The sequence below is a fragment of the Anarhichas minor genome, unplaced genomic scaffold (assembly GCF_050575085.1).
Source record: "Anarhichas minor isolate MPS153535 unplaced genomic scaffold, ASM5057508v1 ptg000017l, whole genome shotgun sequence".
Classification (NCBI taxonomy): domain Eukaryota; kingdom Metazoa; phylum Chordata; class Actinopteri; order Perciformes; family Anarhichadidae; genus Anarhichas; species Anarhichas minor.
Genome location: NW_027466463.1, coordinates 16,671,385 through 16,686,434, shown reverse-complemented (window position 1 = coordinate 16,686,434; position 15,050 = coordinate 16,671,385). Strand labels below are relative to the sequence as shown.

Here is a 15,050-nt window from a genome sequence, read left to right as displayed (position 1 = left end):
ATGTAAAAGTCCTGCTCTCAAAATCTTACTGAAGTTAGTGTACTATTAAGAATAAAATGTACCATGTGCAACTTTTGACTATTTTTCACCAGTCAAGCAACTTATATTTGGCTAGGACATAACATCATTCTTTCCTCTCCTGGGGTCGTGTAACATCTCGTGTAACATCTTCCTCCCTTGCTTTGTAGTTCTTCTGGAGGACGCTACAGGCCAACCTGGAGGCCCAGAAGAGAGGCCCTGAACATCGACAGCATCTTCACCCGACCGAAAGGCTCCTCTGTGGGCTACAACACCCTGCCTGGTCCCTCTCTCCCTCCGGAGCCCCAGGACTTCTTTCCCTCGGCGGGACCCGCTCCACCCTCACAGCCGGGGCTGCAAGAGGCGGAAGGGAGGGAGGCTGGGGAGTTGGAGGCGGGGATTGGGCTGGTCGGACAGCCCAGGTCTCTGGGCAGCGGGCGGACAATGGGTCCCCCTCCCCCTCCACCTCTGAGAGGGGTGGAGCACCAGCCACGTCTGATTCAGAGGATGGAAAGTGGCTACGAGAGCAGTGAGAGGAACAGCAGCAGCCCCGACAGGTAGGAGACTCACCAATAACAATTACTGTCCCTTCCTTTCCGTCTCTGTCGTTCATTGTCTTTCCCTCTCGGGGTTTCTCTGCCACATTCAATTTCCCTTCATCAGCTTGAAATACGAATGTGAAAATGAACAACAACAACATGTCCAACAATCCATAACAAAGAATCAATCAATGGACAGATTTGTCAAGAGACATATGATCTGCACTCTCAACATTTCTTCCTCTTTTGTCTCTTTTTCTTGCTCTCTTTCCCTCCACAGGGAGGTGGGGCAACAGAAACGGGTGCTGATGTCAGGACCTTCATGGCGCTCGGTGCCCAAGTCAAAGAGCAGCGGTGCCATCCTGCAGGAGCTGCCCTCGCCCAGCTGGGGCGGCGGCACCAACACAGGTGTGTATTACTGCGTGTGTTTTCATTAATCTACTGCAACTTGGATTTGACCCGATTGATCGTTTCCATCTTTTTTTTTTGTGTTTGCTCAGGTGGACCAGGGCGCAGTGAGCTGGACGAACTGCAGGAGGAGGTGGCGAGGAGAGCCCGTCAGCAGGAGCAGCAGAAGCGGAGGGAGGCAGAGCGGGAGGCTGCCATGGGATTCAACCCCAAACCCAGCAAATTCATGGACCTGGACCAGCTCCAACACCAGGGTATGGAAACGGAAAGAGGGACGAAGAGAGAGAGAGACAGAAAGAGACAAGTGGGAGGGAGAAAGAAGAGATGGGAGGTTAGAAGTTATTTAAGGAGAGGGAAAAAGAACTGTTCACCCAACTTACAGAAAACATCTTCACTCACTTACCTCTAGTGGTATCTAACGATGCAGATAGATCCTGTTTTTGATGCCAAAGTTTTATAATATTCGTCTCTTTTTCCACACAATTGATGGGAATAGAATTCAATTTTTGATTCTTACAGCAGTACATATGGACAATTTCTTTTCTGGAAATTAGTTCCGATGCAAACTGTGTCTACATGCCATGAATCAGTAAGTGAAAATATGTTTTTGTATATTTGTGTGAACTGGCCCTTAAACAGCGGCATTAAAAGCTGCACAGGGAAACGTTTTATGTTTAAAGAAGAACCACATACATTTTCCCTCACAAAAAGTAAAAGCACGGCAAATTTATGGCATTTTCAGTTGAAGGGTTGTGAGGCTATTTTAGGATCCGGGCTAATAAAGTGTATTTTTATGTTAAAATCTGGCCCGGTGCAGATTCAAGGTCACATTATCACCTGTTGTCTAGTTTAGTCACAGTCACATTGACTTATACGTTCTGTCTGACCTCCTCTTTGTCCTCATTCCCATCTGTTCGTCTGTCTCTCCATCTGTCTCCCTCCGTCAGAATGTTTTATGTGTCTATTAATTCAGTGTGTGTGACTCTTAGTCGTACTTTATATATACAGTATATATATATATATATATATTTTTTTTTTTTTTGTGTGTCATCCATAAGACTTTTATGTCAGAATAAGTGTGTGTGTGTGTGTGTGTGTGTGTGTGTGTGTGTGTGTGTGTGTGTGACATTTACAGCTAGCAAAGTTCAGGAAGCAAATCCTGGTCAGATCAGGTTTTACCGACATGACTCCTGCGGGACGTTTACTGACCAACAATAAGAGTTGGAAACTTTTCAGGGTCATTTCCATTCAAAGTCACAAACCCAGTCCAAGTTCAGAGCTCTAGGGAGTTCACAATGCTCCTGAGTTTCTTAATTTGCATATTCCGAGTGTGTGTGTGTGTGTGTGTGTGTACACCGTGTATGTTTGTGTCTCCCTGTGTTCATGTAGTCATGTGTGTATCTGTGTATCTTTACGTATGTGTGTGTGTGTGTGTGTAGGGTTGTGTTTTTCAGAGCTTTAGATGTGAGACTTAAGTCAAACTTAAAGGGACACTCCACCAATTGTACATGTCAAAGTCAATTTACTAGAATAATGAGACTGTAATGTCTTCTGTGGCTCTGGAGGAGCTTCTGGGGTAATTACTCAATTTACATCAGATGAGTAATCTCATTTTGGGCTTTGGGACTCCTCATTTACGTTACAATGGGGCCGTGGAGTTATGAAAGATTTGGTCACATACCAGGAATCGAGGGTCCAACGAAAAACATATAGTGGTGCATTATGGGAAGTCCATTGTTTTGGGAGCTTGACTCATACTAGAGACTAAAAGCTGGTCGTTGCATCAATTCCTTCTTCAGCCCCCCTACCAGCTCTGTTGGTGCACCAATTTGGTCTCGACTGAAATATCTCAACACCTATTGGTTGGATTGCTTGGATATTTTGTTCATACATTTGTGGTTTGAAGAGGATGAATCCTCCCTGACTCTGTTGAGCTCCTGACTTCTCCTGCAGCACCCCAACAATATAATTTGTCCAAACTAATGAGTTTCCCATCAACCTCAGCTGTACTTTGTGTTTTTACCATGTGCTAACATGCTAACACGCTAAACAAAAATGCTGAACAATATATCTGGTAATTATTTTTAGCTCGAAGCGCCGCTGGGCCTAAGTACAGATAGTCACAGAGACGCCAGCATGGCTGTAGACTCTTAGTCTCGTTTAATCTGTCTCTGGCAAGTCCCCCAACTTTGTGGATTTGCACTACTAAATACACAATCAGGACTTGAGACTTGACTTGGACTTGATTGCTGTGAGCTGACTTATTTCAGACTTAAACGTTAAGATACAAAAACACTTCAACAGCAACATTGTCATGGGTAGCATTCAGACACTTTAAAGATCTATTGCTTGCAATTTGCAGACTTGTGACTTGACGTTGACATGACCTAAATGACACGAGACGTTTATCAGGACTTACTCTGACAGACTTGACACGTGGCTCTGGTGTGGTCCACATTCCTGTATGTGTGTGTTGTCGTGCATATGTGGTTCTTGCATCCACACATTATGTGTTTCTGTGCCTGTGTTACTATTTTAAGAAAATACGTGTTGGTGTGTGAGAGAGCCTCGTCTGAACTGCAGGTGTGCAGGTTTTCCCCTCCAGCTCAGCACTTACTAAATCTATATCAGGGATTATCATGTTGTGTCCTGTCTGTCCTACTGTGTGTGCTTCAGTGTGTTCAGCTTCACGTACCTGACACACACTCACACACACACACACACACACACACCCCTGTGAGTACACTCAACCTTGATGACGTGAAAGGACGACTTGCGAATGAACAGATGGCATCACTATCAGTGCCATTACGTAACAGAATTTGGTTTCCCACATCCGTATCGATGGTTTCAGCCGGACTCTAAACAATCTGCCTCAGTGTTTTAGAGGATGTTACAGCCAATGACAACAACAGAGCTGCCGTCAACCGTCCTTCATTCTGTCTCTATCAATCAAAAGTCTGTAAAGTCAAGCCAGGATGGATAATGGCTGCTCTTTTATTGTCCTCTTCTGCATCTTTTCTGATAACAAACTAACACCATTCAGGGTGCGTTCAAAAGGCTTCGCACCATAGAAAGCTTAGTACTTCTGGAGACACCCTGTCTGGTGTCTGTGGCTTCATCAACGTAGCCTTTACGTTGCTCCTCATGTATCTAATCTTGACTTTTTGACTTACTAACTACAGTCCAAGTTTACAGATTGATGCATTTACTGTAGAGTTGCAAAGTGGCAAGTGATGCTGGGTTTGGGAATATTCTTCCACCCTGTAAAGTCATTGTTATCCTCAATGTTGGTCAACATAATTGGTTAAACTAAGTGTAACGGTAGAGTAGCACAAGTAGAGAAGAGTCACAAACTCAGAGAACAGACTGAGTGCTGTTTGTTATACTGGACAGAAATATTGAATATGCTAACATTAGCTGACATTAGCCATCATAAGCTACTGGTCTTACCAGACCAGGTCATAATTGAGCATTATTATGTTATGTATTTCTTATGGATGTAACTTTTAATTTGTAAGAGTATAAATATCTCAAGAGTTACATGATCTAGTTTTAAAGATGCTATAAGTGGATCATTAACACATCAATATCATGGTATTTTGTATGTATTGTTTAACCAATCCAAAGAAGTTCTCCAACTGTCACATAACATTGTCACTGCGTAGACGCCCGACAATAAATCCTCCCACTCTGCAACTCTAAACATGTATAAAATAGACACGCACTGACTTTCAGCAGAGGAGCGTATTGCATGCCGGCCCCCTCATAACCACTCCTTCTGCTCTGCTTCTATTTTCTCTGTCTCCTTCTGTCTCAGCTGTTCTTTCATCCTCATACGTTGTCTCTGTCTTTATCTTTTTACTCTCTCTCCTTCTGGTATTCCTCTTGTTCGTTTTCATTCCTTTCGCGTTCCCTCACTCTTTCTTTCTCTCGGCCACTCTGTCGTTATATCTTCCTGTCTTTTTCTCTTTTTTATCTCCCACTCTGTTGTTAACATCCTCAGCTGTGCTCAGACCCCTGCATGAGGCTAACGCTCATAGCGGATTGGTTGTAGCTGCGTGCATGAGGAGCACTGGGGGCCCAATCAAACGCAGGCAGGAACAGGAAATGGAACGGGAGACAGGAAGCACCCACCCACAGGGGCCTCGCAGGTACCACCACTGTCCCCCTTTATGTGTCCGCAGCGGTGCCTGTCTCAAAACCACCTCAGACCCCCTTCCTCCCTTCCTCCCTCCCTCACTTGGTGTGTGTCCTCGGCTCAAGCTGTCCTTAAACCCAGCCCAGGACTTCTCTGTGTGTCCTCTGGGTACTGGCTGTCTAAAAACACCTCAACACCCTCATGTTTGTGTCTTCAGCTCTGGCTGCCCAAAATCCCAGAACCCTTTTTTTTTTTTTTTTGTAAATCCAAGCACTGCACTCTCCCATCCTGCTGTGTGTGTGTGTGTGTGTGTGTGTGTACGTGTGCCTGAATGTGTGTGTTCTCAAGCACACACTTGACTATATACAGTAACTTCTTATCCCCTTTGTGTTTGTGTGTTTGTTGCAGTGCAGTAAAAACCTGCTTTGCTCGGCTCTGTGTAGCCATCGAGAGTAAAAAGAGGGAGACGGAGTCGCTCTGCTTTTCCGTGCTTCACTGCTTCCCTGCGCTGCTGTTGTGCTGCTCTTTGTAGCCGTGTGCTGCCAAGGCTTCCCTCTGCTCTTTGTGTGCCGCTGATCTGTCCCTCTGTACACTGTAAAGCTGCAGTCCGTCGCTGTGTTTCTGTCCCGTGTGCTGCTGTGCGATTGTAGTCACAGATCCTGTGCTGTGGCTTGTTGTTTTGTTTTTGTTTGTTTTTTTGCTCTGTGTTTGTGTGTTGCAGTAAGTCAGTCCGCTTCCCACCTTATGTGTTAGTTTGGCTGTGTGAGGAGGGGAAAGAGAGCTTCAGCAGTGAAGTTTTCATAATAAGGGTATAATAAGGTATATTTAATATTTAAATAGAGTGAGGCAGCTTATCTAGAAGCTGATATAAAGAATAAATCACATTTAATATAGTTAAATAATAGTAGTTAGACTATGCAGGCAAGTATCGGGCCCAAGCATCCCATAGATTTAATTATTAGTTTATTTATACCTTTGGGTTTTGGACTGTTGGTCACACAAAACAAGCTATTTAAAGATGTCAACTGTTTTACTGACCAATTTATTATAAATGAATTAAACAAAATACTCGAAAAAGAAAATGCATCGATCATAGAAAATAATAATAATAATAATACAATTTAAAAAAGGAGATTAAATAGAATAAAAATGTGATTAATAAAAGTACGAATGCAATAAAACACAGAGAGACACAGAATAAAAACTATTTAAAAGCTATTTTGAAATAAAAAAATTGTTTTAATTGCAAAGGCCCTGTCTCCTGTTTTTATCACAGGGGATCTCGGGTTAAACTCATATGACGTTAGCAAGTTAGAAATATAGACAGAAGTTATGGTGATAAGGTAAGGTAAGACAATGATTGATTTACTTAATTAGTCACGTTAATGTTGGGTTAAGTCTTTGCTTCATTAGAACTCAATTAAAACTGCAGCGGAATTTGTAAAAAATGAATTAATTGTAAATCCAACAGCAGGAAGGAGGGATGAAGGAGGAGGTAAAGCTCAGCGCTCAGCCTCTTTTATTACCTTCCTCCTCTCCTCTATTGATCAACACAAGCCTCAGATTTATAGCTTGCTGCTGCAAAGCCTGCTGGGTAATTACTAAGGCTGAAAAGAGACGGGAGAGTTTAGTGTGGGGGATGGGGGCTGACACTCACGTAGACACAGACAGGTTAGCGCACACGCTCTTTAAAAATAGACCAACACATTTACAGACTTGTTGTTCACACATACCAACACACACATTAGTTTATCACACACACACACACACACACACACACACACACACACACACACTGCTTCACTGATAGAGTACAGAATCTCTGCAGAGAGGATCCACTAATGTTCAACATATATCATGTCCTCCACATATCAATGTATGTAAATCAATAACGTAATATAGTGGCCCGCCGAGACTGAATTACTCCAGACTGTAGAGGCCACATTTATTTTCCGTGTTGATCTACTGCATCAGCGCAGCAGCGGCTAGATTGCTGTTTTGATAATGAGATTGAATTCTTCAAGTCTTTGGTTGTTTGGGGATGTGGATGTGTTCGGATCAGAGAGTGAAGTTTGGTGAATCTGCAGCGAGCTGTCAGTCTCCGGAGCTGAGCTTGTGCCTCACTCATGAACAGCATGGCTGTGAGATCCCACACACAAAGCTGCATCATTGTGTGTTTGTAGCTGTTCGCTCTGTATGAAAGTGAGCTTGTGTGTGTGTGCGTCTGTTTTCTGCTTGTTTATCCTGGTGTGCTGTTGTGACCTTCCCTCTATGCAGTAACTCACCCGACGTCAGAGCAGCTCTGTTTGTTTTTTTGTTGGGTGGGGGGGTTTGTTCCGTGCTGCTGGCTGACTGACACCCTCCTTCCCTTGTGTCCTCCAGTGAACAGCCTGGCCCGGTCCAAGTACTGCTGACGCCCAATCAGGAGGAGGAAGAGGACCAGGCAACGCCCAACCAGGACGCTGCTCTGGGCCCGGACCCGCCCCCTCCACCCTATCGGCCCGCTCCCCCTCGACCCCCGCTCACCCTCAGCATCCCTCACCCTTGCGCCCCTTCCAGCCAAGGGGGGGAGGAAGAGGGTGCGTGCGCAGGGAGGAGAGGGGAGGAAGGCGAGGATGGGAGGGAGGGGACGGGAGTGAGGCTGTGCGAGTTGCTGCAGGCAGGGGGGGTGAGTGTCAGACCCCTGGGGAAGCACTTAGCCATCTCTCTGCCCTCGCTTCCTCTGCGTCTCTGGGATACACACACCACACACACCGCACACTCCACACACCTTGAACCCACACGCACACACCCTCCCCCTCCGCCCTCCTCTCCTCCCCCATCTTCCCCCCTGGAAGCTTCTGGGCAAAGGAAACCTCTCACGCCTCTCTGGCAGCCCCCCCAGCCCCATTCCACCGCCGGTGCCGCTCAGCATTGGCCGAGGCACGAAGCTGCCGGCGACAGCGGCACACGCCATTGGTCCTCCTGGAGTTTGGACCGTCCCGACGCCGTGGTGACGCCGTATGACACGCCCCCCGACCGATGTGTCCCCATCAGGCCGCAGGCGACCAGTCAGCACTACAGCTACAGTTGCCAGGCTTCTCCAGGGCACTACATCTCCCAGCATGCCCCAGGGCAACACGGGGATCCCTGCTGTGACTGTGAAGAGGCTGAGCTGTCTGAGCTTGACTCCCTTTACCAGGCCAGTCTGCAGGCTGGAAAGACAGGTACACACACACACACACACACACACACACACACACACACACACACACACACACACACACAGGCACAAACAACATAACTCAGAGCTACCACGGTACAACTTCTAAAATATATTACAATGACATATATTACATTACAGTTTAATTTGAATTAATTTATAGTAGAGCTGAAACGATTAGTCTATTAATTAATTTGTCAATTGTCAGAACATTGATCAACAATTTTGATTATCAATTAATTGTATGAGCAATTTATCAGAGTTACCTTTCGTTATTAACATCGTTAAAATGTCTGATTGTCGAATAAAACAGTTTAAAGACGCTACCTGAGAGCCTGAGAACTTTATGATCGGGATTTTTCACTTAATGATTATTAATGAATCAACCAACAAGCAACAGATCAATTGGTAATGAAAATAACTGTTGTAGTACTATGGTACTGTATAATAAAGTTTACTGAATTCAAGTTTTTGGTAAAAAGATACCATTTTTAATTGAATTGGTATATTGCATTATATCACTACCTGCTAGTATAAAACCGATGTATGTTGATTTGTTATTCATGTTGAATAAATATTAATGTTTTACCTCGGATATGTAAGGGTATAGATTTATGAACATAGGGAGTTTTTTGAAAGCTTCCACTAAAATGGCAGACAACATGTTTCAGAGACCATCCTTGTATGTTCGTGTTTTGACCTCCAGCCCTGCTTTGTGTGTGTTTTCAGGCTGCAGCCCATCAGAGAGGCTCATATCAAGGGTGGGAGGCCAGGCTCGCTCCAAGACCCCCAACGCAGACATGGAGAGGAGTGTGTACGGGACGGACTGCCCCCCCACCTACCTCAACAAGGTATAACGTCCACGTCTTTTCAGCCCCTCACAGGTCATCTGATCCATTTTCCAGCGTCTGACAGATCATTTTCTCCCTCTGCAGCCAATGATGTTGCGGGATCTGCGTTTCGGGGTGGAGCCTGATGATGGGGAAAACCTGAGACGAATCGGACGCAGTCTGAGCGGCACAGTGGTGACCTCGCGCCGCAGCCGCCTGACTGCAACGCGCAGCTTTGTGAGTGTGACTTCCTATGCTCTGCCGCCTCCCTGTGGCCGTGCCGTTAAACTGCACCCGCCCGACGTCCCGTGGCCGTTGCACTTTACACTTAGCTCTTCCCTGGGCTCCTCTCCCCCGCTGTTTGTCTCATTTATCCCTTTTGTTTCTGCTTTTTCGACTTCCAATCTGTCCCCCTCTCTCTGCTTGTCCTACTCTTTCTCTCTCAAAGGTGAAGCAGGCTGATGTCAGTGCCTCTCCTTGCTTACTTCCTCTCTTCTGAGTCCCTGTTGCTATTCCACCACTATCATCTCCTCCATCATCCTCATCACCAACACCTTCTCATCATCACCTCCCTCCACCGCTTCACAGGTAAACACTGCGCTGATCTTTAAAGGGAAATACAGTACCACTCATCTGCTTAGGACTTGGAAGAGTGTACTTATTTCCTTGGTTGAGCTACTTTGAGTGCTAGAGGAGAGTGTGTACGTGTGTGTGTGTGTGTGTGTGTGTGTGTGTGTGTGTGTGTGTGTGTGTGTGGGAGAGAGAGAGAGCAATTTCTAAATCAGGTCAGAATAGCAAAGTCAAATTCTTTTCTTGGTATGTTATTCATTTTTTTGGTGAACATTTTAATTTTTGGCAAACTCATCTGGCACAGAAGTAGGTTAAGCCCCTATTTGCACATAGCTATATCCTGGGGATGGGATGTGCATTCATTTAATAACTGTGAGGACCCACAGGTTATTTACACCCCTGTGCAAATGTGTCATGTGTCAAATTTCGTTAAACTCTCCAAAAGAAAACACCCAGCTTCTATAAAAAAAACACTATCTATCTATACCATCATCTTTAAGGATCACAAATGAGTTGTGAACAACGACATCATTTTAATCCGATCCTGCTTCAGAAACAACGGCGGTTATTTCTAACTTTTGTAGCTCTGCTCCGCCAGAATGACGCATTGAAAAACTGCTGAGCTGTCTGGTTTGTTTGAGTCAATTAAGGTCTCTCTTTTTAGATACTTTTTATAGTCCGCGGCATCTGCCGTGTTTTTACGCTTCTTCAGTTTCAGTGTGCGAATATCGCTGTGGGAGCTAAGACCAATGCGCATCGATCTGAAATATTTTTCTAGATGTTCTTGTTCTCTACAGTAGAAAAACTGTTGAATATTATAATTAGTAATAATTCCATTATTTTGCCCTAAACAACAGCTTGGAACAACTGGCTCTAGCCCTAATGAAGGCACTGCTGCTTTGAAGAAGAACATCTTGATATATCACATGTCAGTTCTCTTCAGCAGCTTCCTTTTGTAGAGGAAACACTGACAACAGAAAATACTTTTTTTTTTTTATCCCAAACAGATATGTAATACATCAAACTGAAACTCCTGTGGGGGAAGCTGCCTGAGGCACCCAAATAATAAACAAACCCGGAAACAGTGATATTCCAAATACAAAACAGAAGAAGAGAAAACACAGCGAGTCGACACTGACTCATAAAACCTGTCACATTTGTTTTCTGTCTGTTTTGGATGTGAAGCCGCGCAACTGCTCTCTAAAATACAAGGCTTTATTCCCCCGTTTGTTTTCGGCTGCCTTGCTTTCGTTCTGTGCATGTAAACGTTACATCCTGGTTTTCAGACACCTCGGTAAAAACAGCTCGAGTATTCTGAGAGGAACCAGGAAACTCTGATGTTCCATGTAAAGGTCATGACCGGACGAGGATGATAACATGTAAATGCTGTGGTGTGGCATTTGGGACTGTTTCTGGTTGACTTTTCACCGTCCATCAATTAGTCACATGACTGGAGAAGACTAGACAAGAGGACCATAAATTACCATAAATACAAGATATACAAAACATTAAAGCCATACAGGTCTTTCTTTTACAAAATAAAATATCAGGTTTTCATCCGTTATCGGGTAGAAAAGGTTGAATCCTGTTCATACAGTAACAATAATAACTTTCACTGCTCTTTAACACCTAAATTTGTGGATAGTTGAAATTGAATTGAATAAATAACAGTTCACCTGGAAACATCCCTCTTTTAATGAAATTCACTGTACGAATGTGCAAAAGATACCCCCAAAAAATATGCTGATGGTAGAAAAGTTTTGCACACATGTTGCTGAAGTCAATTCTTTTTTTATTCATGTGGATTTTCTACATCATATTAGATATATCTTGCGCTCCAGTCCTGTTCTGGAAGAGATGTTTTGGTGTGATGTCAAATCACTTTACTAAGAACTTTACATTAAATTTCAGCCACATTTAAAAGTTTGCATAGATAAAATTATATGAAATAAAAGACATTTAATTAATTCAACTGAAATGGTGCAGCAATAAACATGACATCTTGTGTTTAAGCAGTTCACTCAATGAGTGTATTGGTTCGGCGAACGTTCTACTTCGATTTAAGTAGAACGTTGGAAACGTCAGTGTTCAAGTAGTGAAAAGCTTCCACCGAAGAGCACACGGCATGCTGTTTAGAGCACCAGTGGGTTTGTGTTTGGACCTTCTGCATCTGTTTGCAAGCTGTCGCCCATCAGAAAGGCTCAAGTAGTTTAACACTTAAACCTCTCAAAATGGTTGAATTTGAGGCGCACCTTCATGCTGATCCGACCTGTTGTCTCCTGTCTCGTCTCAGGAGCTGCCGGGCAGTGCGGGGAGCTTCTGGCTGTGTCTGACGGGCGTCAAGCTGTCTTCTGACCAGAGTCCCGCTCTGCTTCACTAATGTCTCATAAGCGGCCACCTCCGTGCGGGGGTGGGGCGGGGGGCAGCAGCGCCGGCGTCCTGGACGGGGCCTCGCCTTGACGGACCTGGAATCGGCTCGGGAGGATCCAGCTCGACTCGTATCCTGTTTCTCCTCCTTGTCCCCGCAAACAACATGCACACGCAAACACATGCACGCACACATGCACATCTGCACTGACGTAGAGCCTCCCTCAGCGCCTGCAGCACCCCGCTTAGCCTCTCCTTGCCTTCCTCCCTCCCTCCCTCTCTTGACCTACTATTCTGTCTATGCAGTCACTCTGACCCCCAACTACAACCTCAACCTTCCCCCCTTACTTCCCGGGACTGTTGTTTCTTGTCTCCCCCCTGGGTTTTTAAGAGGGCTTCCCTATGCAGTCAGCCTGGCGAGCATGCCGCTGTCAGTGGTGTCGTCGGCTTGGCCGCTCACTCGGCCGCTCACTCGGCCGCTCACTCGGCCGCTCACTCGGCCGGGTCTGACGGGGACCTGAGCTCTCGGCAGACTTGTTCTCCATCCTATGGGACCCTCAGCTCAGGGGGGGGGACTCTTACCAAGTAGCTACGCCTCTTCCTCTTTCTTCACGGGCCTTTCCTGTTGGACGCACACATAGCAGAACTGGGTCTATTTCAGATGGACAGCCATATTTTTTCTCTCTTTGTTTTGGGGTTCGTTTGTTTCGTTTTTTTCTTCCTGTGTGCGCGCACAGTAAACCCGCCCGAGACCGAACTCACTAATTACTAAAAGTCATGTACAGAAACACTCATGTATGAAACCTGTATGTTAATTAATAAGACCTCATGGAATGTTGATAATGATAATTAACAAATATTGGTAAACTTAAAGTGGTACTTCCTCATGTCTGCATTTCAAATAGGAGTGGAGTGCACTTCACAAGTGTCTAGCAGGAGTTTCCGCCCCCCCCCCCCCCCCCCCCAAACCGCTCGCCGACCTAATGACAGCTCTCCCGTTTCTACCGGGAGATTAAACAAGAAAAGCGCTTCCTTTTTCTCTGCTTCTTTCCTCGTTCCCTTTTTCCCTCTTTCTCGCTGTCGTTTATTCGCGCTTTCTTTCTTACTTCCAAACAGGAAACGGTAGCACTAGAAATAGGCCAACAGGGGAGGAAAGTCATGAAGGAATGAGACGTATGTAGGTTAGGAAACCCTTCTCTTAGGCTTTATCAATGAATAAAAGAGATGACTCAAGTGCGCTTTACAAGGTTACTCGGCAGAAGTGCACTTTCCGAAGACTATTTGACTGAGAAGCAGCTGGAGAGAAGTCGATGGCGTTTGTTTTACTTAAAGGCCTCAGGTGAACTTTAGTGGCACTTATCAATTCACACTTTATTATTTCTCCCTCAAACTGAAACTGGTTTTGAGACCTCAGATGTGAATAGAAAATGCTCATCTTCAGCCTGAGACAGTGACATGTCTAATATGAATATGCTTTATATGATATATATGTATTAGAGGTATATTTTCAGCCAGTGAGCTATCTTCTTCAGAGATGTCAACCATTCCTCAGTTGTATGAACAGTTATTATAAAGTGTCGAACAGTTATAACTTAATTCACCCCCTTTACTGAGGAGCATTTTGACATGTGTAGAGTACATTTATTATATACTTTATTCTAATTAATATGATATATAATAACAGAGTCCTTATACAACAATTGGCCAATATAAAGTTCTTTAAGAATTTTAATGATGTTGATTGATCGTTGTAACTAAACCAAAGGTTGGCACTTAACTCAGAGAGCGTATTTAACATTGCTGTTTTTATTTTAAATTTAGGTTCAGATTTTGTTGTTGTTGTTGTGGTTTTTGTTTGTTTGTTTGTTTGTTTTTGGGTTCTGGATGTGGGAGAATGTAGCCAATTGTAGCGCATGAGTCCGCTATGCAAATCAACCTTCCCTCACGATCCTGTATCAGAGACAGTCAGGAGGCAGACACACCCACCCACGGGCGCTCTCATGGACTCTGGCAATGGCACGCAGAGGTGCAGGAGATCTCACGTTTAATGCTGCTGGGGAACTTTGTTGTTCTGCAATCTAACTGCTATGTTTCAACCGACGGAATGCAAAAAGAGAGCAACAAGTAGGGAGAGAGCAAAAAAAGGGAGAAAGAGAGCGAATGAATGTAAACCAAAGGATGAAAGTGTGTGTTTGCGAATGATGTGGTGGTCAGAGACGAGAGAGGTTTGGAGAATGCAGACGGTTCACCGTATGTGGGTGTGTGTAGACTGTGTGTGTGTCAGTTCTGGGGTGGTGTTGCTCGGGGAAAGAGGGAACCTGTATTTTTGCAATAAAGTTATTACCAATGCACTCCCACAGGGGGCGTAACCACCGTACGTCTGTGTCGTCATTTGTTGGTGGAAAGATCAGGAGTAAAGATGATGTCCACTTGTTTCAGCCTGAGAACTGCAGTGACCTAGTACAAGACAAAAAAAACATGTTCCACTCTCTGTTTGTAATAATTTATTCCACAAATCTATGATTTTATTTCTGCATGGAATGTTTACAATACTGCATTTCGTTTATTCTCTGAGGAATCCTTTAATATATTGTAATGGTGTCTGTCATTTCACACCACACAGGTTACTTGTAAAAAAAACAAAACATTTTAGAGCTCAGAAAAAGCTCCTGCCTAAATATTTGAACAGGTGTCAGCGCTTACACATGAAAAATGACCTAAATTACATGTCACAGCACTCATTTCTGTAGAAATAGTATATTAGAAATGACAGGTGTTAGAAATGTAAAATTAAAGAAAGCGCTAGGTTGTGGGCTGTCTCAAGGGCCTTGTGTCGTGATAAGAAACAATATCAATCATATCTTTGAAAAATGCACACTTGCACACAAAATATCCAGATGTTTTCTTAATTAGCCACTTAACTCCTATTGTATCCGGGGAGTGATGGCTGCATGGGCAAAGACAAGCAATTGTAA

At 44.5% G+C, this 15,050-nt stretch overlaps 1 protein-coding gene across 1 annotated transcript in view; it reads left to right on the top strand.

Annotated features, from left to right (window-relative positions):
• Positions 1-12,088, top strand: part of LOC142951304 (ubiquitin carboxyl-terminal hydrolase 54-like) — a 33,974-nt gene extending 21,886 nt beyond the window's left edge. The window contains exons 12-19 of the mRNA XM_076092801.1: positions 189-575; positions 838-965; positions 1,058-1,219; positions 4,972-5,119; positions 7,489-8,312; positions 9,038-9,159; positions 9,244-9,375; positions 12,002-12,088. Coding sequence (XP_075948916.1) covers positions 189-575; positions 838-965; positions 1,058-1,219; positions 4,972-5,119; positions 7,489-8,312; positions 9,038-9,159; positions 9,244-9,375; positions 12,002-12,088 — 1,990 coding nt within the window. The remainder of the gene's footprint in view (positions 1-188; positions 576-837; positions 966-1,057; positions 1,220-4,971; positions 5,120-7,488; positions 8,313-9,037; positions 9,160-9,243; positions 9,376-12,001) is intronic.
• Positions 12,089-15,050: the final 2,962 nt, after the last annotated feature.